This window comes from Delphinus delphis, chromosome 6, assembly GCF_949987515.2.
Source record: "Delphinus delphis chromosome 6, mDelDel1.2, whole genome shotgun sequence".
Classification (NCBI taxonomy): Eukaryota; Metazoa; Chordata; class Mammalia; order Artiodactyla; family Delphinidae; genus Delphinus; species Delphinus delphis.
The window spans coordinates 33,087,777-33,113,141 of record NC_082688.1 but is presented as its reverse complement, the minus strand read 5'-3'; the positions used below and the strand labels follow the sequence as shown (position 1 = coordinate 33,113,141).

General features: G+C 49.7%; 1 protein-coding gene across 1 annotated transcript in view; it reads right to left on the bottom strand.

The window, feature by feature from the left end:
* ANKS6 (ankyrin repeat and sterile alpha motif domain containing 6) overlaps positions 1 to 21,936 on the bottom strand; it is a 54,046-nt gene extending 32,110 nt beyond the window's left edge. Inside the window, exons 1-8 of the mRNA XM_060013365.1 lie at positions 21,584 to 21,936; positions 13,837 to 14,333; positions 9,151 to 9,195; positions 8,248 to 8,452; positions 7,139 to 7,245; positions 4,934 to 5,082; positions 3,421 to 3,619; positions 2,590 to 2,639 (exon numbers count right to left, since the gene is read on the bottom strand). Coding sequence (XP_059869348.1) covers positions 2,590 to 2,639; positions 3,421 to 3,619; positions 4,934 to 5,082; positions 7,139 to 7,245; positions 8,248 to 8,452; positions 9,151 to 9,195; positions 13,837 to 14,333; positions 21,584 to 21,936 — 1,605 coding nt within the window. The remainder of the gene's footprint in view (positions 1 to 2,589; positions 2,640 to 3,420; positions 3,620 to 4,933; positions 5,083 to 7,138; positions 7,246 to 8,247; positions 8,453 to 9,150; positions 9,196 to 13,836; positions 14,334 to 21,583) is intronic.
* Positions 21,937 to 25,365: the final 3,429 nt, after the last annotated feature.

The window sequence follows — 25,365 nt, the reverse complement described above, 5'->3', positions numbered from 1 at the left end:
GAAGGCCCAGGCTGGCTATCTGTGAACCCAGCCAACCCTCCCATCCCCCATCCCACCACTTCCTTCCTACTCCAGCCACACCTCCCACTGCTGACATTTTTAACTGCAATTTAAGTTTTGAAAATGTGATTTGGGGTCAGTATAAAATCCACACAATGATGACTGGCGGATTGTCAAGGAAAAGCTTTCACACAGTCCAAGCTAACTTTAATTAAGAAAAGACAGTGAACTTGGTGCCAGATGGTGCTTTGCAGGGAAGGGCATACCACAGCTAAACCTGCCTCGGGAGCCAGGCAGGTGGGCATCTCCGCAAGGATGGCTGCAAACGCCCACTCAGCAGAGCACCATGGCCATCCTCCATCTGCCACGGGGCAGGCAGGCACACTCGTGCCCTCTAGAGGGCATGAGGAGGTGGGACAGGAGAGCAACAAGATGGGAGGGTGGGCATCCTGGGTTCCCACCCTGGCTCTATCCTGCTTTTCTGAGAGTCCGTGAATAAGGGGTGTCCCCTCTGGACCTCGACAACCTCATCTGCCTAAGGGTATTCATCAGAGCTGTTAGAACAATGAAAAACTAGGAACCCCAAAGTCCAGGTCAGTCTTAGATAAAGAGATGAGGGCACAGTCCCATGATGGAATGTTCATCCTGCAGCCATTGGGTGTGATGGGACCAAAGAGTGTTCCTGACACAGAAAAGATGGTCATGACAAACTGTTAATACACCAGGTTCAGCACAATATGGGGAGGATAACAGTGCCTGACCTGGCATGGTTGTTGGGGATATTAAGTGAGTGAATATATGTAAAGTGCTGCAAATACTTAATAAGCATTTGGCTGGTACACTTAGTGCTGTGTTAAGTATTTGTTTATTATATATAACACGATATCATAGTCACAGATGTGAAAAAATGATTAGGGAAAATACTCAAAAGATATATGCCACAAAATGTCAATCATGATTATATCTGGATGTATGATCAAGGGCAATTTTATTTTTCTTTATACTTTACTGCATCTTCCAAAATTTCAGTAACAGCATTTGTCTTCATACTGAAAGTAATTCTTGCTATTTAATAACATTATCAAATGTTGGGCGGTACAAGTCCCACAGTCAGTGTGCAGACACCAATTTATGCCTATTACACAGCAGGGCAGAGCGGGCAGATCCTGGTCAGGGCTCCGCAGGTCCTGGGGCAGCTTAGTCTTTTGGAGGCTCCTCTGCTCCCTTCTTCTCTCCAATACTGCCCTCTCCTGGCCAGCCTCCAGATTAAGGCCTCAGAGCTAAAGGGACTTGAGCCCAACTCCAACCAGGAGACTCTCACTTCAGAGAAGAGAAATGAAGCCCACAGAAGTGAGGTAACATGTCCAACGTCACACAGTAGATAAATGAGAGCTCATTCTGGGCCAGCCACTATGCTAAGAACTTCCTGGGGATGATCTCATTGAAAAACCACAACCATGAGAGATCATCCCCTAAGTTAGAGAAGGCTAGCTATCACCTAATGTCCATCCTCGATATCTTCCTCAGCAGACACACCTGATACTTAGATGGGCACACGACCACTCGGAACAAAGACTTCATTTCCCAGCCTCCTGTGCAGTGTGAATGGGCCATGTGACTAAATTCTGGCCCATTTATGTAAGCAAAAGTGATGTGTGAGTTTCCAGGAAACTTCTTTAATTTTTTGCGGTACGTGGGCCTCTCACTGTCGTGGCCCCCCCCCTGTTGCGGAGCACAGGCTCCGGACGCGCAGGCTCAGCGGCCATGACTCACGGGCCCAGCCGCTCCGCGGCACGCGGGATCCTCCCGGATCGGGTCACAAACCCATGTCCCCTGCATCGGCAGGTGGACCCTCAACCACTGCGCCACCAGGGAAGCCCAGGAAACTTCTTTAAAGACACCTGGCATGTGCCTATGGTCACCTCTTCTTCCCTCAACTTTCCTGTCAGCTGGAGTGAGGTAGTAATGGAGAGAGCTCTGGCAGGCATCTTGGACCAAAAGGTGACCTTGGTAGTAGTAGCCATGGCTGGTAGACCAACAGGTAAAAGGAACCTAGGTCCCAAACTTTATGGAACAATAAACTAGTCTTGAACTTCACTTACTTGACAGAAATGTGATGCTGTCATATATTTATGCCAGTTATTTGGGGATTTTCTGTTACTCATAGCTGAACCTAATCCTGATACATCTCTAATTTATAGATGAGGAAACTGAGGCCTCTCTCAGGCTGGAAACATACCCTCCTCTTTGACTTCTCTCTCCTTGGCTTTCCGTAACCAAAAGGGTGAGTTCAATGTCACCCATCAATTCCTATGCCTACAAGGCCCCTGTCCTCAGTACTGCCTCCTTCAGAACATGATTGGGGATTACCTCCGGCTGCTAAGCACAAGCACAGCCTTACCTGCAATTCAGGGCTGGCATCTGTCCTGATTTCTCGGTGCCAGAGATATACCCACTGTTACACATTTTGATATCGACCCCATCTGTAACCACCACAGAGAAAGACAAACGCCTACATCCCTTCTTAGAAATCAATCCCCTAACGATTGGTAGAGACCTGAAATGCTTTTAGAAAAGCCCCACACTCACCATGGTTGTCAATAACACATCTTCCTTTTCTCCTCTTGTGCTCCCAGGACCTGAGAAACAAATAGAAGTTTCCTGAAATGACCCCACCCCCACCCCACAAAGAGTTCATGGCATGACAAGTGACCAGGTCAGCCTTCATCCTGGAAAACCAACTCTCCTGAGTGATTAAATACTTAATAATAATTGGTATTCTATATCTGAATAGAAGGAAAGCACTTAAAAGGTATCTTAGAGTGTGTTTTCAGCTTTTCCGTAAACCACTGTCATGCTGGGTCAGACAGTGGTACCTCCAGCTCAATAGTCTGTCTCAAACAGTGGTGCCAAAGGATCTAGTCTGGGTGTGGGAAGTCTGACTGTTAGAAGGGATCTGATCTAATTGACGTCCCAATCAGTGTGGGAATCTCCTTCGGTGCCCTGGCAAAGTCATCCAATCTGTTGAATACCTCCAGTGGTGGGGAGCTCACTACCCCCAGCCCAACCCTAGTAATTCACTCTATTCCAAAACACTGTCAGTGCAAGACCAATCACGTTCGGCAGGTGGGAAAATCGCTGATTGAAGGCAAGAGAGAGGCAGTGACTGGCCAGTGGTCTCAACAGGGCATGTGGGACAGGAGCCTGGGACTCGTGCCACCAGCTTCCCCATTCTACCACACTGACAGCAATTATGTCCCTTCTTTGCCAGACCAGCCACTCTGCCCCAGTGTCACATTCCAACAGCATCTCACCTCTGGCATCAGCCTAGGAGGTGGGACAAAGGGAAGAGGGTGAGGGCAAAAAGATTCAGGGTTTGACCATTCTGGAAATTCTACCACACATGCAACTTCTTCTTACCATTGTCTTTGGTCGTGGGGGTCACGTCGGGGAGCCCAGAGCGGCTCGTCTTGTCTGGGGGGGGCGCCCTCATTGTGGAGTCCAGTGCTGGCTCTGGCTCATCACAGAAAGGCAATGGCTGGTTGCTGGACAGCCCACGGGGCAGTGTCTGCATCAGTTTGAGCTTCCGGAACCGATTGGACATTCGGTTCCACCAGGACTGCCAAGGAAGTGCAGAGCAGAGGTCATGCCCCAAGAACACCTAGCCCAGGGACAGTGACCACACTCCACACGTGCTTCCCTTCCCCTCTCCTGGGCCCACTGCAGGCATTACCAATCAACCATAGCACCCTTTCCCAAAAGCCATGGTTCTCTCTAAATCCTTCCTGACCCAGCCCTTAGGGGGCCTTTCCAATAGGCTGGAGTTGGCAGTGAACCCTATTTGCTAACCCTCCTCCAATCAATCTCCTTATTGCACAGATAGAGAAACACAGACCCAGGGATATCAATTTGCTCAATGTCTTACAGTCAAACAGGGACAGACAGGTGGACACAGAGGCAATACCAAACACCTTAACATCTATTACTGCATAACCTCCTTCCCCCTATTCCAGTAACAATGTGAGAGGTGTCAGGGTGTCCACACCAACGCCCGGACCATCTGCTCCTGTAGCTGATGCCTTCCCACCTAAAGAGAGGACAGGTGCCACCCCTAGGGTGTCTACATAATCCCACGATAGCTCAGGGGTTACTGGCACAGCGCCAAAGGGAGGCTGTGAGAGCCTGGCCTACAGAGATGGCAGTGAGGCAGGAATGAAGAGATCTATGCAAACAACACTGTGAGGAAGAATCCAGGGGCCTGAGTGAGCGACGAACATGAGAAGAATGCTAAGTCTGCAGATCTGAGAAGGTGCTAGAACCCCAGCCAGGACAAGGGAAAAAATAATTTTGATTTCCAACAAGCAGAGCAGGGCTCGGAGGATAAGAAATTCAAAGAGAAACATTCAGCTTGCAGTTTAGAAATAGGCAACTGGAGCTTGGTTTTGAGGTTTCCGGAAGAAGCTGACGGGGGTCTGTGGACCACAGGGAGATCCTAGAATGGTGCAATCAGCAAATACTTTCCACACTAAAGCACAGGCCACAGACAGATGGCCTGGAAGAAGAGGTGTTCAAGGTTGGCCAGCTCAGTACTACATCATGCAAAAAAAATGTTTAGATTCCCTACATTTCCAAATTGTGTCTCTGCATCAAAATCTGGGTTTCTAGCTTCTCCTGAAAAAGATGGGAACATGTGGCAACATGGACCCACATACTTGCAAAGCAGCGACTAAGGCCACTAAGTGGTTACGATCACCCCAGTTTTCCCTGGTCCCCACCGTTCCCTATTGCTCACCTCCAGCTTACTTCCTGCCCCTACTGGGCCCCCCACCCCAGCCTACACCAGCCCTGGTTAACAAGGAAGCGGCAAGCATCTCCCCGCTTCACCCATCCTGGCCTGGCTCTCTGACGCCATTTAAGACAAGAGAAGTCAAACCTTAAGTCCGCCTTTGTCATCAGGCAGCACTGGGACACTCCAGGGCTGTCGGACCTTCGAGTGGGGCGGGGGTGGTGAGTGGCTGGGCCGGCCTTTGTCTTTATTCACCTGCATGCAGACAGATGCCAGCAGTCGAACAAGTTCCGTGTCTATGGACACAAAAGGCAGCATTTTACCTGCAAATATGTCTGTCGGGCCATGGGGTGGGGGCCCAAGATGACCCCCATCAGCCTGAGAACTCAGCCCCACAGCTCCAGAGCCTGTGTTACTCCAGGATCAAGGCGTCCCTGCCCCTCCACTGGCTCTTCAAAAGGTGGCAAACAGGTGAGCAGGGCTTAACCCACTTAACCAGAAATAAAAGCCAGAAGTCCTGTCCTACCAGGAAGGCAGAGGGGTGGTGGGTTTAAAAAAGTACAGGCTCGGGACTTCCGTGGTGACGCGGTAGTTAAGAATCCGCCTGCCAATGCAGGGGACACGGGTTCGAGCCCTGGTCCGGGAAGACCCCATATGTTGCGGAGCAACTAAGCCCGTGCACCACAACTACTGAAGCCCACGTGCCTAGAGCCCATGCTGCGCAACAAGAGAAGCCACCGCAATGAGAAGCCCGTGCACCGCAACGAAGACCACTTGCAACTAGAGAAAGCCCGCACACAGCAACGAAGACCCAACGCAGCCAAAAATAAATAAATAAATAAATATATTAAAAACAAATAATAAGTAAAATAAAACAGCTGTTGTTTAAAAAAAAAAAAAGTACAGGCTCTACAGCCAGATGACTGAGGTTTGAATTCTGCCTCTGTTCCTCCCTGGCCATGTAACTGCAGGTAGATTAAGAGGTGACATTAGTACCACCACATATGGGTATCTGGAGGATTTGAGGTAATTCCTAACATACAGTAAGTGCTTAAGAAAGGTTAAGTAGTATTAGTTATTATTAACTCAACTAGGCTATTGAAAAAACAACAAACAGGACTGAGAAGAAAATACTACCAACTATTAATATGCTTTTCTCTTGATGACTGTTTCCTTTTTTTCTCTCCAAGTGTTCAATAATAAGCATGTGTTTCTTTGAAAATTTCAGGCAAAAACTTCATTTGAAAACCCACTAGGAAAAAAAAAAAATCCATTGGGGTAGATTGTTTTATTGGGAAAGGGAGTGGGGGAGAAGGGGGGAGCGGGAAGAGACACAGGGAAAGAGACGAGTCTGTCAGAGGAAAGCGTGTGTGGGAGGAGGCCGGGGTCCCCGGGAGACTGATCCTGAATGATGTGAACCCTAGCCACGAGAGGAGTGAGATCAGTGAGATCGCTGCACTTGGGTGGAGGGCCCTATCTCTCTAGCAGGGCTCAGGTCTTCCCAGACTCCGGGCTCCTCCCCTCTACAAGCAGCTCTGCTTCTCTCGCTGCTCTCCAAGGATACAACAGGACCAGCACGTATGTGTGATATGTGGGGCCCGCAGGAGGGGAGGGTGGCGGGGGAGGTGATGCTGGCGGTAAGGAAGGGGCTGCCACCTCCACAGCTAAGGGAGGCCGCAGGAGTCCCTCCACCAGACACTGAGGAGGCAAAAGTCCTCCCCTCCACCGCCAGCTGCTGAGAATCCGGCTCAGGGCTCAGAGCCTGCAGGCCAGGAAGGCCTCCCAGCTTCTCCCGCTCTGGGCTGAAACTCGGGGGTCACAAGAGAGACAATAGGTAAGACAGACCCTGCCCCCTGAGCTGGCTAATTGGAAGCCCCAGGTCCCAGAGGAAGGCCTGTCAAAGTGGGGGAGGGTCTGAGGTGCCAGCTGGGGGCTTAGTAACGGCGACACCTCCAGCACAGGACCCTTGACCTGCAGCCTCCACCTACACAATTAAGCCACGGGGGTCACTGCTTAGTCTGATTCTGCTCGTGAGAGGGGCCTGTTTCCTCCGGAGTCAATCAGTTTCTGGCTGGGAGCACAAATACCAATCTAGGATTTGTGCAGTCTGCCAAGGCCTTCCCTCCGGGAGACTCCCAGAAGGCTGGAGCCGAGAGAGGCCTCAGGGACTACCTGGTCCCAGCTCCACCCTCCTTGGGAGGAGTGAAGACTTGCCTGAGGCTGTGTGGGGAGCTCTGGGAGTCTGAGAGTGGCTTCCCCCTTGAGTAAGCAAGTGCTTAATCACAGGTGATTATCTCAATTCCCAGCCAGAGAACCCGGCAGGCTTAAAACTCTTTTCCAGAAACAACCCACCAGGATCACTCAGCAGCATCACTAGGTCAAAGGCCGTGTACCCGTTTTTTGCACGAAGAGTGACATCGGCTCCTTGGTTTAGCAGATATTTGACAATCTCCTTGTTCCTGTGGAAGAAAGAAAAAGCCAGAGTGAGACCCACTGAAAGAGAAATCATGGCCTTGCCTCTGGGCAACATGAGTGGTGGCTTTAACTACAGCAGCATCTCTGCACCTGTAAAAGGGCTTGGAAAGCTGTGTCTCCCAGCCCTTGTTCCCTACACTGTGGCCAGCCATGACAGAAATCAAAGCCTGAGTGTTCCTTCCACAAACCAAAAACCAAGGGCTCTGCCCCAAAACCACTGGCCCCCAGGACCACATGCAGGCCCTGCCCCTCCAGCCCCAAATCAGGACTCCTGCAGCTGAAACATGAAGCCTCCCGCAGGCCAGGGTGTTTGATGTGGAAGTCTGAGGCCTATCAAATGAGGAAAGAAACCACTTCAAAAGGATGCAGGAGACTGCTCTGATCACCTGAAGCAGGACAAGGGTGGAGCCCCTAATTTGGAATCAGATCACTGAGCAGGTATAAGGCTGTATGCAGATCCCTGCCTCTTGGTCAAGCCCACCCCAAGGAGGAGGCATCCAGGAGGGCAGAGGGATGACTGGATGAGAAGGGATTCAGAAGCACCAGTCGACGCTGACGCCTATGCAAAACGAGGGCTAGGACAAGCCTCACCATCAGACGAGAAGCCAGTGGTACAAATGGCCGATGTTCATTCCCAACAGGGGCAACAGGGGGCTGCTATATACACCAATGTGAAACTCCAGAAGAACTAATCTGTTTGCTCAACTGAAACTTATCTTTCAGTATAAAACCTTCCTTCTGCATGGTTTCTCATGACCACAGGTGAAATTGTGTGCCAAGGCAACAGGAAATCTGGACACAAAGGGTAGGAATACAGGATAGACTGAGCCTGCGTGACTTTTAGTCTTTTTTGAGTGCCTCAACATCGTCATAATTGCGGGGGGTGGGCTCATCTGTAGCATCTCGGTACCAGAAACCCATCAGGAATCCTCTTTCAGCCCGGGACATCTTAGCCTCCCCACTGAGGGAGTGGAGCTGGCACTGACCCGTGGTAGGTGGCCTGCATGAGGGCCGTCCAGCCATGCACGCCGTCCTGCTTGTCCACGTCAGCATGCCTCTCAACCAGTAGCTGCACCAGAGGCAGCTGCCCCATGACAGCTGCCAGCATCAGTGGGGTCGCCCCATCCCCATTAACCAGGTTCACGTGGTTGGGGTCTTCATCGGCAATCTCTTTGACCAGCTGGAAGTTTCCTGCAAACAGAAGCAGAAGCAGAAGCCCTGGTGATCCGTGGGCCTGGCACCGCAGGATCATTTACCCAGTGGTTTCATGTAACAGATGTGCTAAGCCAGCCTCTGCACTGGGCTACTGGGCATCGCAGGGGCTACAAAGATAAGTCAGAGGTAGCCCGCACTCTCAAATCCTTCCATCTAGGAGGGATGGAGGCAAGCACACGAACGGCTTTCCCAAAAGAGAGAAAATGTCACTGACATCTTAAAAGAATGGTGATGAAGGGCAATGCGCACGCAGAAGGAGAGCTCAGGTCTCCCTGAGAGGTGAGGGTAAGGGCGAGCTTCCTGGAGGTGGGGTGTCTATTTCAGGAGAGGCAATATTAGGCTAAACAGCCCTTCATTACAAAGAGAGTGGAGCGGGTAGGCGGGCAGCCAGGCATTTTAGAGGTAAGTAAAAGCCAGGACATAGCCACAGGGTTTAGCCGGAGAGGCAGAGGGGGCCTGAGAGAGCAGTCTGGAACCTGTGTGTAAAACAGCATGACTACCAGACTCCAGGGTCTGAACCTCCCTGGGTGAAACTAGAGTCAGGAAACAACAAAATGCCTGTTTCTTTCTCAAATACTCTGGGTGGCCTTGGAAAGGACTATAAATATTAATTAGGTTGGAAAAAAATAGCACTGTATTCTTAAATATCCAAAAAGATTTTCTCAAGCGCTTACCCATTTTCAATGCATGGAAAATATCAGGTCGCCTTTTCTCCTCATCTGGGTAAACAAAGATTTTACAAGTTAACCACGGAAAGGTTTGAAACAACAGAAAAGTCACAAGGGTGTAACGACCCAGCCTAGCTTTAAAAATGATCTGCTTCTCAAAAGCAGTCTAATCAGAGACCTGAGATGACTCCAGCAGACCTTCTGGAAGGGCTATTGTCAGAGTGTCTGAAAATGCTTCAGACACAGACCGTGGGAGGTCATCTGGCCCAGAAAACATGAATGAGCAGACCATTTCCCGATCCCACAACTCATAAAGCAGTCATTTTTAGGCCCTCCAAACTTTGGGATGGCCTTTCTCAGATAGAATGGAAAAGTACAGTCTTGGAAAAATCTGTATTCCTATGAAGATTTTAAAAAGAAACAATGATTCTTTTAGTCTAAAAACTAAATGTACAACCATGAGGTAATTCCAGAGCAGAGGACCCCTGAGACACTGAGCAGCTAATCCCAGAGGAGGTCATGGTCGTGGCCACCAGAAGAGCCAATGCTAATATTTGCTTTCCTTCCCAAATAAGCAGCCATCTGAATGATTCTGAAAGTCACCCCTACCCCAGACTTGCAGATGCAGCTCCCAGCAGGCGACTGCCCAACTGATGTCTTCGTGCTGGGCCTTGCTGCGCCCACCCAGGGCTAGCCCCTCCCTCATCTGCTCTCTGTCATCTTCCTCGAAGCTGGAGCTAGCGGGTACCCTGCTTCTTCCCGTCAGAAAGCATCCATCCTCATGACCAGGCTCTTCGCTGGTGTGCAAATGTAGGACTTCCTTTGACTAACTCCGGGGGGGGATGGAGCAGCTGCAGGAGGAAACCTGTGACTCTGGGCCAAATCCCTGGTCCAGATCAGCCCCCTCCGGCAGCTGGGAGGAAGGTGCAGCGTGGCACAAGGAGCACAGAGTCTGGAGTCAGAGTACCCGAATCTGAATGCATGTTTCCAGAGAGATCTGTCTCCTCATCATTAATATGGGGACAACACACTAACATGGGGACCATGTGGTTGTTGCAGGGGTGGATAATATAGATGGTAAAATGCTTCAGAAATTCTTAGGCTCTATTCTAAAAAAAAGAGCAATTTTTGTTATCTTTCCTAGTGACCAGCATCCACCCCAGAAAAGGTACTAGTTAACTCCAGGGCTCTTACAAGGAAGTATACACAGGGCCATGGAACCAAGTGTCTAATTTTGCCTTTGAAATACTATTAAGAAATGATACTGTGTTTTGGTTTCAAAAAATATGTCTCGTTCCTTTAAGTGTTTAAGAGTCTAATTTGCTGTGGGCCAGGGCCTTCTCATGCCAAGACCCTTTGACAGAAAAGAGTGTGTCACCTGGCCCTAGTGCTGGTTGCTAAGCAACCTTCTGGTGCAAATGAATCACTGACAGTCTAGTCTTACCCCAGGAAGCTGGGGCAGCTGTGCCTGATGCCCAGTGACCCTGGGCTGGTCCTTTCCTCACTCCAGGCTCCAGTTTTTGCATCAGTATCAGAGCAACTCCAGGGACCCTTCCATAGCCCAAGGAACAACCACAGTGGGGGTGGGGAGGGTGTCACAAGGACAGTTACAGCCTCAAAGATATCCTGTCCTGCAGCTAATGCAAGGGAGAGAGCTGGGGATCTCCAAGGCCCCGATGCGGGGTGGATTTCTGGCATTTCACAAAAAAAGCTGGGACCTAATGTTATTCACTTAATAATCTGTCATTATTAGTAACACAGCCTTTGCCCTTGCTGTTGTCCTACCCGAAGGCTCTTCCCTGAGAGGCCGCATGGAACACTTCCTCAGCTCCTGCAAGTAGGCTGAACTCTCACCTCAAGGGGGCCACCCAATGGCCCTATTTCAAACGGTGGCCTGTATCGCCCCAACTCCACTGCTCCCACACCCTCCACCTCGCCCCTGTTTGTTTTCTTCCCCACCATGGTACTTCCATCTACCGTACTATGTAACTTATTTTATTTAATATGCTTATTTCCTGTTTCTTGGCTGTCTCGCCTACAGAGGCCAGCGTCCTCAAGCGCAGGGATTAGGTCTGATTTGTTTGCTGGTGCCTAGAACAGTGCCTGGTACATAGTAGGCACTCAAATACTTGCAGAGTAACGGAATGAATGAATGGTCAATAAAAATCCATTTTGGTAGCTTCCACTCACTGCTCTTTATGTGCCAGGCACTGGGGTATGTATTTTACAGGCATTATCTTACCACAGCTCATAGGACCTCACAAGGTAAGTGCATTTATTATGGCTGTTTTATGAAAGAGGACACTGGAGTCCTGGAGGGACAATGAATACAACAAGGTCGCCCAGCCACAAAGTGAGAGAGCTGAGCCTCAAACCCTGGTCTGCTCGATGGGGAAGTCTGCTCGTAACCATGACCCGGTCCCATCAAATAGAATGACTACGGTAACAGGGGTGAGGCAGCTGCCAGCATCTCTCACGTGCTCCCTCTGGGCTGGGATGACCTCACTTGATTGTTACAGCAGTCCTGTGAGGCAGGGGGTACTCCCGTCACCCACTTATGGATGACGAAACAGAAGCTTAGAGAACGCAGGCAGCTGGTCCAAGGTCCCTTGGCCAGCACAGGCAAGGCTGGGTGGATCCTGGTAGAGGGTGACCTTGGGCACACCCACCACTGTGTCTGCCCCGCCGCACCTTGAGGAGATGAGGGCATCGCCTTCCCAGGGTGCCAGGGCAGTCCCTAAGGAGGCACGTGGGGAGCTAAGACCCCAGAACGCCGGCTGGGGGAAATCTGAGGAAGGAGGAGAATAAGCAGTACGAGAGGCACAGCTCAGTGGCTACAGGCAGGGTGCAACTTACAGACTGTCGACTTCTAGGGTGGAGGCCTTGAGCGAGTTGCCTGATCTCCCTCACCTGCAACATGGCTGAAGCCAACCTCCCCGGGGTGGGGGTGAGGTAAGAGTCTGCCTATTGGCAGAGCAGGGACATGAGAAGGCAGTTCCCGTCCCAATCTTGGCTACAGAGACAAATGGAACCAAAGCCTTTAAAGGAGGGCAGCAGCCTTGCGTCAAGGAAAATACCCTGTGTGAGGCTGGAGCCCTACCTTCCAACTGCAACTCTTCCCCAGGACCTAACACTGAACTGCTATTACATTCTAGCCCAAGGGCTCACACCCCAGAGGCCGGCTTATTTTCTGCTCATGACCACCTGGTAGTTGTCATTAACCCCATTTTACACAAAGAGGCAAAGGAAGGCTCAGAGAGAGTTACAAGCATGCCCAGCTCCCAGCGGCCCTACAAGTGCTCCAACTGGGCGGAGTCACATCCCCGTGCTCTTCCCATGGATTCCCTCGCCTTCTGAGTGTCACTCAGCTTCTAACCGGTATGTGACCTTTGACCAGCCTCTATTCCTCTCTGGATCTGCACAAAGTAAAGAGGTCTCCTGGCTCCAGATAGGTTTTCCTAAACTTTACTTCTTTTTCCTTTCTGTTTGGCGTTCTCTTCATTTTCGCCATCCCTCTGTTGTTACGGGGTTTTTCAACATGTTTATTTCAGAGTATTTTGACCCGACAGTGTATTTCTAATAAGCATTTCCCAAATGTGCAGCATCTTTTAATTGATGGAACTTTTTTTTAATTGACCATTTGAATTTTTTTTTAATGGAAATGTAGTTGATTTACAAAGTGATTGACAGGACTACTGCGTATTCTTTGCATGGTTCAAACCTTTCAACACTTTCAAGTCTTTTTAGCCTGTCTGTCTGATGACCTTTTCTTCCAATTTTTACCTTTCAGTCCTACGTGCTCACATGCTGCAGCCCAGCCTTACAGCCCAGGTCGTCTCAGGCCTGCCACTGAAATCAGAGCATCACAGACAGAGGGTATTGAGGCTGTGTGACTCTGCATTACACAATTCTACTGCACATGATGAACTAGGGGTTTTGAAACATATGTCCTGTAGCAGATTTGCTAAGGATTGTTTAGACATCTCTTTAAGTGCCAGAAAGATGGCAAGTTTAGACATCTCTTTAAGTGCCAGAAAGATGGCAAAAAGAAAAAAGAAACAGGATACACTAATAGGTGTTGAAAAAACACAACAGAAAAGGAGGCTAAATTTTATGTGACTTAGTCTCTGGGCACTGGTCATTGGCAACTGAGGTTAGGCACACTGTTCTAGAGCAGGGGTTGCCAAAACTACCCCTGTGCCTGTTTTTAGAATGATGGTTTTCCTGGTCACAGCCCCACCCACTCCTTGACATATCACGTAGGCTGCTTTCATTCTAGCAGAACTGAGTGGTTACGACAGAGATTGTGTGGCCCACAAAGCCTAAAATACTATATTTATTATCTGGTCCTTTACAGAAGTTTGCTGACCCATTCTAGAAGGATCTCAGAACCTCCTGCACCAGAATCATCTGGTTAGGAAGGAGGGGCCTTGCTGTGCAGGTTTCCAGGCTCTTCTGAGAGCTACCAAATCACTCTCTGGAGGGAGGGTGGGCCAGGAACCTGCACGTGGCAGGCACCCCTGCCTGATTCTCCCCCACGGCACATCTTAAGTCCCACTACCCCGCAGGCTGCGATTTCCACATGCCCTTCTGTTTGGACACCCCTCGGCGTTTGCCATTTAAACACAATCTGGGGTCCTCTGTGAGGCCACGGCGGGACGAGGGGGTAGTTTAGCGGTGGCGCAGCCTGACCTGTCTTGGGTCTGACAGTGGTCAGCGGGTCCAGGTAGTCTGCAAGGTCCCTGTACTTGCGGTCAAGTGCGACCTCGAAGGCGGTCTTCTCCAGCACGCTGAGGTGGTCCGGGTTGGCCCCCTTCTCCACCAGCTGCTGGGCCGTGCCAAGCCTCCCGAGGAGTGCTGACAGCATCAGCGGGCTCCAGCCCACAGTGCGGGCCGCGTGGTTGGGGTCTGCACCCCACTCCATCAGCAGACGTACCACAGCCTCATGTCCGTGCTGGATTGCGGCCATCAGGGCCGTGACGTCCAGGAGCTCGTCCCTGCCGTCCCCCGCCTGCTCGCCTGAGGGTTTGTGATGGTCCACAAAGGCACCGGCTTCCAGGAGCAGCTTCACCACGCCCAGGTGGCCACCCCGAGAGGCCACGGTGAGCACACTGGCCCCCAGCCGGTTCTGGGCATTGACATCAGCCCCGTGATCCAAAAGGAGGTGTGCCACGCTCACATGTCCAAATCTGCCAGGAAGATGGACAATTAGTGACACTCAACATGGGGCAGTGATGAGGAGACAGCTCATGTAATCATTTAGTTATTAACTATTGAATCATTAACTATTGAAGTTGTAATAGCTGCTTATAATCAAAGGCCTTCTTCTGCTGCCAGGCACTGTGCTGGCCCTGCATACACACCATCACAAAGGCAAGCCACTGCCCTGTCTAGTTTCCAATCCAGCTCTGCCACCCACTAGCTGCATTACCTGGAGAAAGAATTTTAGCTTCTTCGTGCCTTCATTTCCTCATCTCTAAAATGGGGATATGATTATATCTACTTCAAGGGCTGTGGAGGATTAAATGAGTTAATATATATAAATATAAAACATACATAAAGCACCTAGAACAGTGCTTGGCCAAAGGAAGCACCACATAAATGTTAGCTATTACAATTGTAATCATTTAAACATTTTACACCACACAACAGGCCAAGGTCACCCAGCTGGTGAGAGGTGGCCACAGGGTCAGAGCCCAGGTCTGTCTGAATCCTGCTGCCCTCCCGCTTTCCCCTACACCACGCTGCTTCCCACATCGCAGAGAGTTCGTGTGATTCTGCTTCAGAGCTGGGTAAGCTCCCTCTCTGTGTTCTCATTCCCCACAGGCAGGGCCCATGTCTGACTCACGTCTACCCTTCCCAGCCCCAAACACACATGCACAGAAGGTCCTTCGAGATGAGACAGCGGACCCCATGCCAAGAAGTGTGGCGTAGCTGTGGTCAGCAGAGGCGGGCGGGGGCACCTCTCGCCAGAGGCCTGCTGCCACCTTCTGGCTGGAATGTCCCCTGCTGGCGGCTGAGAATCCGATCTGGGCCAGACCCTCTCCAGGGAAGCTTGAGCGACTGCCTGGCTGGGACGCTGGGGAGACAGACACGCACCCACCAACTCTAATACCAGGAAGAGGAAAACAGATGCCTTTTCCCAGCAAAATTTCTTCCTTCGTCTGCCGCCAGAGGGCAGAAGAGTTCTGTTTTGCAGCGTTTGGGGTTGGCGCAATCTTTCTGGGCTCAGAGCTGGAAGGAGCCTTGGACTAAAAGGAAAGAACAACAAGAAGAAAGGGGCCGGCGGCGCCAGGTTTTACAAGACCGTAATGCCGGCATGAGGTCTGCATCTGCGAGGCAGCTTTTACAATGAATCTCTTGTGGCGTTCCCCTCCTTTACGGAAGCGGTTTTGTGCTTCTTCTAAACCCAGGGCCTCCCTCCTCCCTGTGGAGGCAGAGCCAAGGTTGAACTCTGTTTTGAACTTACAAATACCTTCTGGGATGTGAACCTGAACAGCACCGGGTCACTCAGCCTGCGGAGCTCGGAGGGAGAGCTTGGTGAACTGGCTTCCCCAGCTGCAGGGGAACTGGGCCTGTCTGGCCTCTTCTCCAAGAGTGGACCGAATCTGGCAAAAACGTGGAGAGCTGCAACCCCAGCCTGTCTCCCTGCCCATTCTCCGTAATGATATTCCGCAAACCTAAATCTCATGGCCACTCCCCCACTTCCCGAAAAGGCCTGCCAACTTTGTCAACCTTACTTCCTCCCAACTCCCACACTGTACTGCCACGCTCACCTGCACTCAGCAGTTATACTCCTCCCATGCCTCTGCCATCCTGCCTTTCTGACCAGAGTACCCTCCTGTCCTTGTCTACGGGTCTAAGCACACCCGTTATCCTGCTGCAGGATTCAGCTCAGATCTCACCTCCTCTGAGCAGCTTCCAGATCATCTCCCCGCATCAGTTCAGGTGTCCCTCACTTGAACACACACAATCCCCTGTCCTCACCCCTCCTGATGTACCTGGGCCCTCCTTCTATAATTGTGTCTTCCTGTTAGACTGTGCACTCTCCAAGGACAAGACCCACAGTGGAGCTCAGTAAATTTTGTCGAATGAGTGAGTGAATGAACAGTTGGCATAACCACGCAGAGGCTGGTCCCCAGACAGGCAACAGAAATGGCCGAAGAACTGGTGTATCCTCCGTTGGAGTAGATAACTTTAAAAGATTACCCTATTTAGGGACTTCCCTGGTGGTCCAGTGGTAAAGAATCCGCCTTCCAAGGCAGGGGACGCAAGTTCGATCCCTGGTCAGGGAACTAAGGTCCCACATGCCGTGGGGCAACTAAGCTTGCGCCCCACAACTACTGAGCTCTTGCGCCTCAACGAGAGAGCCCATGTGCCGTAAACTACAGAGCCCATGCGCTCTGGACCCTGCACGCCACAACTAGTGAGAGAAAACTCGCACGCCACAACTAGAGAGAAGCCCACACGCCGCAAACAAAGACCCCGCATGCCACAACTAAGACCCAACGCAGCCAAAAATATTTTAAAAATTTAAAAAAGATTTCTCTATTTAGTTATCAAGCATGAGATAAAATCTAGCATAATCCCTGACAGCAGATAACAGATAAAAATCCTGTTTTTATCTATTGGATCTTAGTAAGCCCTGAGATAAACTTATAATGCCTATTTCACAGATGAGGAAACTGAAGATTACAATGGAAAGCAATAATCCAGAATCTCTCAATGGAAGCCATGGAGTCAAAACTTGAACCTAGACCCTAAAATCCCAAAGCCCACTTTTTCTGGTAAAACAAACTCACAAAGGAGGAAAAGCACTTAATTTGAGCAGAAATGCTGACACTTGGAATGCTTTCTGAACTCGTGAGTAGCCCAAGAGGTCATTCAATTAGGCTGAAAATATAAAAGGATTCAATGAGGGCTGAGATAATTTTGTGGACGCTAAGCTTCTAATAGGTAATTACTGAAGATAGGGAAGCTCAGGGCTTTCTGAGCAGCTGCTATGATTACCAATTAATTTCAGCAATTAACACCTGTATTGAAAGACCTGGCACACACTCCCACTCTCAAAGCACTGGGCTGAGAGGCCAGCTCTGCCACGCTGGCAGGCGGAAAAGTGAAGGGCAGAAGAAGGAAAGTAAGGAAGCCAAGGGTGAAATTAGAGCCAGAGTAAACACCATATAAGCTGTCCCTTTAGTGTTTAGCAAATGTGGCAAGTGGCTTCCTTGTGGCCAACACCAAGAGGAAAATGGTGAGTTACAGGATTCATGGCTGAGAGCAGAGGCTGGGAGCATAGGCTCTGGAGCACCTGCCTAGGTGTGAATCTGACTCTGTCTCTTACTAGCTGTGTGGCCTTGGGCAAGTAACCTAACTTCTCTGAGCCTCAATTCTGTATCTGTAAAATGGGGAAGGCAACAGTACCTACTTCCTCAGATTCTGTGTGGCCTGAATGAGTTAATTCATTTGAAGTACTTAGCACAGTGCTTGACACAAACTAAGTGCTCAACAAAGGTTATCATTTTAAGAATAGGAAAAAAAACATGAATGAAACCATCTCTGATGCTAAAACACTCACAAGAGACCAAAGTGCAGTCCAGGCACAGGGCCTCTGATGGTCCTGATCCAATGACGAGCTTTGGAACACAGAGAGCTGGGAAGATAAATAGATGCTCACTTCATTGAAAGTGGTGGCTGCCAGGAGCACCATCTCTGAGGCCTATCTACTTTCAAGGAGAAAGAGCACAGGACTGGAACGTGTCGGCACACAGCCATGTGCTTGGCCGTCCTGACTCAAGGGTCAGACAAACTGTGTATCCTTTAGGAAGTCTCCCTACATATTATTCCTCAACACTGAGCTCTTGATGCAGGTTAGGCAAGCGAATGCTTGAGCACAAGCCAGCACAGACAGTCCAGATCGTCAGTATCACAAACTAAAGTACAATAAATTTTAAAGTACCCAGGCCCTGTCTAGGCTCAGTTAAAGGTTGAGTCAATTCTCATCATCTCATAGGACTATCCCATTCTACCATAGTAAATTAGAGAGTATGTCATAGCTAACGCTTCCAAAATAGCACCTGTAAGATAAATGGAGGAAAAAAGAGGAACATAATTAGTCCAGAGCCTTTCGATTTGCAAGTGATAAAGTCAGGACACTTGGACCACAAATTCCAGCTCTTTTTACAATACCAACTTGTAGAGAAGAAGGAAAATCCTCTAAAAATGTTAAATTATTAGTTAGCAGAGTTCAGCTTAATTCTTCTGAGTCTCCTGTCCCATCAAGGTTAAATTTCATTAGATGAAATTAATCAGATGACTTTGACCATCCTGCAGAACTTGGTTAGCAGCAAAAAACTGGTGATCAGGGTCTTTGAGACACCCTGCAGCAAACCAGGTGCTGCAGACATAAATCTCACTCAGCAAGGCCCCCGGGGCTCACTAAGGGTTCCTCGGTTCCAGGTGGGAGTTCAGAGATTAGGTGCGCGTCAGTGGCTCCCAAACCTACCATGTGGGAGAATCGTCGCCGGGGAGCCTTGTGTCACACAGAGTCCCTGTCCCTCCCCTGGGTCTTCTGAATCACAATCCCAGAAAGGGAACTCAGGGATCTGATTTGGAAAAGCGTCCCAATGATTCTGATGTACGGCCAGGTTTGGGTGTCACTGACAAAGGTGACCAGCTATAACGTGGGAGTGGTGGGCACTACTGCAGAGGCCTGCCCAGGGCTGAGAGACCAGAGAACAGGGGGGATATCATGGCAGGCTTCCCAGAAGAAGCTAAGCTGGGAGGAAGTGGGGGCTTCACTCACTGAGGGGAGAAGGGGAAGAAGAGGTTTCCAGTACATGGTTGTGGTGAGGACTCTGCGGCTGGACTCCCCAAATCTGCTGACTAGCTGAATGCTCATGAGCAGATTTTGTAATGTCAAATTCTCATTCATAAAGTGGAGATGAAATTCTTGGCACACAGTAAATGCTCAATAAACGTTAACTTAAAAAAACAAAGAACATGCAGGGAGACACAAGAGAAGGCCTGGATGATGTCATCTTGGCCTGAATTTAGGAAGCCAGGGGGAAAGAAGAAGAGAGGATTTGGGAAGAGGTCCGAATGTGAGAGCCTCAAATGCCATGCTAAGGGCTCTGACTAGGGGAGCTATCACAGGAGAGGCACAACCAAACATTCATTTCAGAAAGATCTGGAAGCTCTGCAGAGGATGGATTACAGAAGGCACACCTGGAAGAAGAGACAGCAGTGGGAGGCCACTTATAAATGTGCGGCCTGGACTAACGCAGAGGGGAAGGAGAGATGCTAAGGCCTAGACGGCCTGGAGGAGTGGATGGGGCCACTAAGAGAGACAGGGAACCTCAGAAGTAAGGCCCATAGCCCAAAAGGTTTTATGGGCACCCCAGACTGCTCCAGGCAACAAATCAAGTGTCTTAAGACAAGGAGTCCCAACACACTGATAGGTGCATAAAACACTGCACTACCCATGCGAATGGGCAGCCCAAGTGTTACAACTGGGATGCGTTACCTAGGTGTGTTTACAGACTGAAATAAATACCCAAGGGCTAAGGAATGGTTAAGCAAACCACAAATGGTTAAGTAGTGCCCATGGATGGAATATCACACAGCAGTGGAAAACGATATATTTAACGACGGAAATAATGCAGAGTAAAAATTTTCCAGAAATACAAATTAAACTAGAACAACCATGTAACACTTGGAAATGAACTCAGAAATGAAATATAATCGGGTCACAATGAGAAGATTATGGGTAAGAATGTTGTGATTTCAACTCCTTTTAGAAAAACAAATGGCTCATACATATGGAAAGATGTTTCATTTCACTCAGTTTAACAAATGCAAGTCACGGCCACGCTGAGATATTTTTCACTCATCAGACACAAAAATTCAAAAGTTTGATAATATACTCTGTTGGAGAGGCTGCAGGAAAAAAAAGGCACTCACATACACTGCTGCCAGGAGGGTAAACTGGTTAATACTACCGTGGTCAACAGAATAATGGGCTCCCTAAAGATGTCCACATCCTAATCCCCAGAACCTGTAAATATGTTAGGTTTCGTGGCAAAGGGGAAATTAAGGTTGCAGGTAGAATTAAGGTTGCTAATCAGCTGACCTTGAGATAGGGGAGATTATCCAGGTGGGCTCAGTGGAATCACAAGGGTCCTTTAAACGTGGAAGAGGGAGGCAAAGGAGGCAGAAGATGTGATGACGAAGCAGGGGTTGGAGTGATGTGATTGCTGCTGGCTTTGTAGTAAGTTGTTACAGCAGCCATAGGAAACTAATAAACCTGTATGGAGAGCAATTTGGCAATATCCATCAAAATTACAAATGACTTCTGTTCCCTCCTTGGGGAATTTCTCCAAGAAACTGGGTGGGACCTAAGTAGTTGGCTGACAGGAGTGAGAGACTTCACTGTATATCAGAGTTTCTTTATACCAGAGTTTCAAGTCCGGTTCATCCTACTTCCTGAGTACATCTCAAACTCATTGCTTTGCTCTCACACCGCCATCTCTGCTCTGGTCCAGGACACCAACACCTCTTCCTGGATTGCTGCAATCCCCTCCTAACCAGCCTTTCCGATTCTAGCTCACCCCTCGAATCCATCCTCACGGTGCAGTGAAAGTGATCTTTGAAAACATAAATCTCATTCTGTCAGTTGCTCTGCCTAGAAACTTCCATTACTTCCCAGTGTCCTTAGGATAGCTCACCTTTCGCAGCCTTGCCACGGTGCATCTCCCACTACTCCTAGGCTCTCCCAGCCACAACATCGTTCTAGCAGTCCTACCAATGCCTATTTCACTTTGGTTTCCAAACCTTTGCACGGGCCTCCTATCACCCCATTCCCACCTTCCACTTCTTCCGTCCAGGTCAATTCTTAGGTATCCTTAGGTCTCGACTTGAATACATACATCATCCTTACCAGAAACCTTCCCCCGCTTCCTGAAACTGAGTCTGCTCTCCAAAAGCTCCCCCAATTTTCCCCGTGAAAGCTGTTCCTTTACCTGGCCTACCCAATGGCATGTGAGCTGCTCCAGTGGGAACTTTACCTGGGTACCGCAGCATCCCGAACGCCAAGCTAGGGTTGGTAGGTAGGTTCTTAGAAAACCCTTGTTGCCAGAAGTAATAAATGGACATCACTAAGGTTCTAAGTCTCTAAGATTCTATTTGCTGTCTCCAGATTGTGTTTTGAAAGGCCAATGTTTCTAAGATTCGGATTTTACTTTATTAAAAAGAGCGTCCACTTCTCGTCGTATCCCAAGCTACTCAAAGTTTACCATTCCAATTCTCTCGAACCAGTCCTTCACTCTTTACCTCCCGGGGCATCTGCGGGGGGCCACCGGGCAGGTCCGGCCGCCTGAGCCCGCCCGCGCCCCGGGGGCCGCTGGACACCACCCCGGATCCCCCGGCGCCCCGGACCCCTCACCTGGCCGCCTGCATGAGCGCGCTCCAGCCGTAGTGGTTGCGGCTGTTGACCGAGGCGCCGCGTCGCAGCAGGAACCGCACCAGCTGCTCATGGCCCCCGGCCGCGGCGAACTGCAGCGCCGTGTTGCCCGCCTCGTCAGAGCAATCTACGGGCACCGGCGCTCCGGCCGCCGACCCCGCCCCGGGCCCGGACGCCTCGGGCCCCGCCGGCTCCGCGCCCGCCTCGGGCTCCGCGCCGCGCTCCGCGGGTTCCGCAGTCCCCGGCTCCAGCAGCCGCCGCGCCGTCTCCGTGTCGCCCTGATCGCAGGCGCGCAACAGCAGCTGGAAGGCCGGGGGCAATCCGCCCTCCCCCATCGCGGCCAGCGGCCCGCGTCCGTCTGCGCCGCTGAACCAGCCGGCTCCGCCCCCGGATACCGCGCGCCGGCGCCTCCTTCCGCCCGCGCGCGCGCCTACTGTGTGCCGGCCGCGTGAGGAGGGCCGGGCCGCGCGCCTACTGTGTGCCGGACGCGCGCCCAGGGCGAGGGCACGCCTCAATCGCCGGCGTCGGGGGCGGGGGTGGGGGTGGGGGCGGGGGCTGGACAGCGGGTTCCGGGAAGTTTCGAGCTGCGTCCGCCGCCGGGCTCCCGAGGTTACCTTTGCGTTCTGGGCGCCCGCTTGCGGCCCTCCCCGCTGCTCCGGATACTTCCCGCCGCGTGCGGAGGTCCCAGCGGCCGTCCCAGCCCTCCTCACGTTGCGAGCTCCCAACCACTGGGCCAAGGTCTGAGTCCACGGGCTCACGGGCCTGGCCTGTGGCACGCGCCGCTGACCCCTCCGGCACCCGGCACTAACCTGGCGCCTCCGAAATGGTCGTTGACTGAATTAAGGAACAGATGCGTCCACTCTGTCCTCGCAGAATGTCCTGCCGGGCCATCAGTGCCATACTTGTCTGGGACGGGCGTTAGGCCTACAATCACCTCCTGTACCTTCATCTCTTTTCGTCAGTGGTTCTTGAAGCAGCACCGTCTGGGACATTTTACAAATGAACATTTTCTCATCCCACCCAGACCTACTGAATAGGAAACCGAGTATGGAGCCCAGCCACCGGTATCTTAGCAAGTCCTCCAGGTGATTCTGAGGCATGTTAAAGTTTGAGACGCACTGTTTGATACTTAACAGCAGTGCTGTCAGCCGCGGGGAAGGGCCGAGATGATCACCCCCAATTTACAGAGGAGGCACCTGAGGCTTAAAGAGGATGTGTCTTGCTAAAGCCCACACGACTGTCGTGTGGGAGAGCTGTGACTAGGACCCAGGTCTTCTGACATATAGTCCAATTCTCTTTCTACTCTCAACAAGTATTTATTGAGTGACTACTGTGTGCCAGGCACTGTTTTAGGCCCCGGAGAAGATGCAAAATAAAATCCCTGCTGTCCTGGACCTGACAGTGGAAAGAGGCTGTAAATACACAAACAAGTAAGTAACTTGTACGTCAGATGGTGATGAGTGTTATTAAAACAATAAATAGAACATAAAAGAATCCAAGTAAATGGGTTAGAGGATGGGATGTTATTTTATAATAGGTTGGGTAGAAAAGATATCACTGAGAATGTGACATTTGCAAAGAGACCTGAAGGAATTGAGCAGTCAAGTTATGCTAACATTTGGAGAGAGTGCAATCCAGGCGGAGGGAAAGAGATTCTAACGAGAGCAGCCCTGCCAGCCAATTGCTTTACACTACGTTCTCATCGCGATAACAGACTTAACATTCTGATCTGGGGTAATTGGTTTCCACAGACTGTGAGCTATGGTCCCAAAGCCTAGCAAAAAGCTAGACATATGGTAGGTGCTAGGTCATTTAACTTGACTGTTAAATGACTAAGTCTAGTATATAGAATTATAATACAGAACAAAACTTGATGAGGGCATGAGGAAGGAATAAGGATCATGGCTTTGGCAGATCAAAGATGGTAATGCCCTTCGGATATGGACCGGCAGGGCTGGAAGATAAGGTCTTCTAGGCGAAGGGTAAAATGAGGAAAAGTCTCGAAAGTACACAGGGTTCAGGCTGCAAAATGCTTCAGTGCTAGAGATTTATTCTGTGAGTAATGGAGAGTCATGGCAAGTGTTTGAGTGTGTGAGATTCAGTAATAGAGCTAATCATTTTGGCCATGTGGGAGGTGGCATATCTCAGAGATATTGCGGGTTCGGTTCCAGACCACTGCAATAAAGTGAGTCATGCAACTTTTTGGTTTCCCAGTGCATGTAAAATTTATGTTTACACTATACTGTAGTCTAGTAAGTGTGCAATAGTCTTTAAGAAAACAAACAAGGTAAATACCTTGTCAGATGGTGATGAATGTTATTAAAACAATAAATAGAACATAACAGAATCCAAGTAAATGGGTTAGAGGATGGGATGTTATTTTATAATAGGTTGGGTAGAAAAGATATCACTGAGAATGTGACATTTGCAAAGAGACCTGAAGGAATTGAGCAGTCAAGTTATGCTAACATTTGGAGAGAGTGCATCATCTAAGCCCTCAGCAAGTTGTAATCTTTTTGCAATAGTGACATCAAAAATTACTGATCATGGATCACCATAACAGATATAATAATAATGAAAAGTTTGAAATATTGCAAGAATTACCAAAATGTGACAGTGACACAAAGTGGGTAAATGCTGTTGGAAAAATGGTGCTGGTAGACATGCTCCATGCAGGGTTGCCACAAACCTTCAGTCTATAAGATGCCACATCTGGGAAGCACGATAAAGGAAAGCACAATAAAACAAGGTGTGGGGAATTCCCTGGTGGTCCAGTGGTTAGGACTCCATGAGCTTCCACTGCAGGGGGCACAGGTTCAACTCCTGGTCAGAGAACTAAGATCCCGCTAGTTGCACAACCAAAATAAATAACTAATTAATTAATTAAACAAACACTGTCACTCATTTCCACATTTGGCTCTGTTCATCACAACAGAGTTGAGGATGACTTTCTTTTGAATGTCTAATGAAGACTTGGTTCCTTGAAAATCCTGAGCAATTGCTTCCTTGTCTTATTGTATTTATTCAGGTGTCTTTTCTTATATTTTACTAACTAGTTGTTTCACTGTAAAAGTAATATACATGGTAAAAAAAAAAATTCCAACAATACAAATGGGCATAAAGCAAAAGCCTTTTTCCCTCCTCCTCCACTTTCCCACTTTCCCAGTCCTACTTCCCATAGGTAACCAATATTCACATTTATTTTATCTTTCCAAAAATATTTCATACATATTTAAACATGCACACCTACTTATAGGCATTAATCAAGGTTCTTGATTGCAAGCAGCAGAAATTAACCCTCTGGATAATTTAAGAAGAAAGGGGATTTAATACAAGGTTTTGTTCATAGCTCACAGATCCCACGGGGCCAGAGAACCAGCCCCGGAGGCCCCACAACCAAGAACAATGTCCCAAATCATGCCAGGCTGCACCCTATACCAGGATGGAGTCTGCACAGGCCCATTTTGGTGTCACCAGCTTCAGAGTCCAAGGCAGAGATGGGAGCATCTGAATGGCCTGGCCAGGTCATGTGTTTTGCCTGGCAGAAAGGGAGTTGGGAAAGTGCATTTCTAGCTTTTTCAGCATGTATAATGGGAGGTAGGCTCCATTGTGTGTGCCCCAGAAGGTAGGAGACTCTCCAGCATAGGAAGGGGGTTCCCATGCTGGGCAGCCAAAAAGGATAACAAATGTCTACTACAAATATTCCCTCTAGAGTGGATCTGTATTGCTTACACCTGTCCTGCCTCTCCTACTTGGGGAAGAGA